The sequence below is a fragment of the Acanthamoeba castellanii genome (genome assembly GCF_000313135.1).
Source record: "Acanthamoeba castellanii str. Neff unplaced genomic scaffold scf7180000084737, whole genome shotgun sequence".
Taxonomy (NCBI): domain Eukaryota; phylum Discosea; order Longamoebia; family Acanthamoebidae; genus Acanthamoeba; species Acanthamoeba castellanii.
This window is the reverse complement of record NW_004457430.1, coordinates 46195-47196: the sequence shown is the minus strand read 5'-3', so window position 1 is coordinate 47196 and position 1002 is coordinate 46195. Positions and strand designations below refer to the sequence as shown.

General features: G+C 62.1%; 1 protein-coding gene across 1 annotated transcript; it reads left to right on the top strand.

Moving 5' to 3' along the window:
- Nucleotides 1-19: 19 nt before the first annotated feature.
- ACA1_168040 (uncharacterized protein) lies at nucleotides 20-454 on the top strand (the record flags this gene model as incomplete). Its single annotated transcript, XM_004338509.1, has 2 exons — nucleotides 20-217; nucleotides 254-454. Coding segments are annotated over 2 exons (399 nt in total), but the record flags the coding sequence as incomplete, so codon positions are not given.
- Between the last annotated feature and the right edge of the window lie 548 nt (nucleotides 455-1002).

The following is a 1002-nucleotide window of genomic DNA, read 5'->3' as shown; positions in this document are numbered from 1 at the left end:
CACGCCGGCGCGCGCCCAGCACCTGGCCGACCGCTTCGCCGGCGTGCGGGGCCTGCCGTCCACGCCCGACGAGCTCGCTGCGCTGGCCGGTCGCGTCGACGTCGTCATCAGCACCGTACCGCCCACCGCCGGCTTCACCCTCCCCGACGCCTTCTTCCGCCGGCCCAGCGGCGCCGACGCCGCCAGCGCCGCGGCGGGCCTGGTCGTGGTCGAGCTGGTCTACTGGCCGCGCTTCACGCCTCTGCTCGAGCAGGTGCGACAGTGTGCCAAGAATGACGAGAATGTGGTGCGGGTGGAGGTGGTGGAGGGCATCGAAATCCTGCTAGCGCAGGGTCTGGCCCAGTTCGAGATCTGGACCGGGCGGGAGGCGCCCCGGGCCGCCATCATCGAGAAGATCGTGGCCACCTTCAAGGACGGCCTCTACGCCTCGCCTCTCCCCACCTCCTTTCAGTAAGTGTTTCAGACATGCAAACAAAATTTCAAATGTTTCGCTGGTCTCCTCTTGCTCCTGCATGCAGCAAGTGCAAGGATCATTATTACAGGTTGCTTTGCACCTGCACACCTGTTGCACACCTGTGCACCTTCTTGCACCTTCACACCACCTTTCTGCACCTCCTCCACACCCCCACACCTCTGCTCTCTGATGCGTAACAGAGTGTTACCATAATGCTGACGTCACTTGACATATACAATATTGGACAACCATGGAGAACTCTTGGGTTATGATGGAACCACTCTATAGAGTATATTACAAAGGCCGGCTCCTGCTATTGGCCCAGGTAGGAGCGGAACACGTCGTCGGGGTCGAGCTGGCCCTCTCCCACGACGTCCATTCCGTCATCGTCAAAGTCTGCCCAGCACGCGGAGTCGTCCACAGTCTCCGAGCTCAGCAGATTGTCGAGCATCAGCGACGTCGGCGAATCGAACGAGATCAGCCCCTCTGCCGCGGCGTGCGAGTAGGGCTGCGTCGCGTGCGCCGTCGACGGCAGAACCTGACTCGGG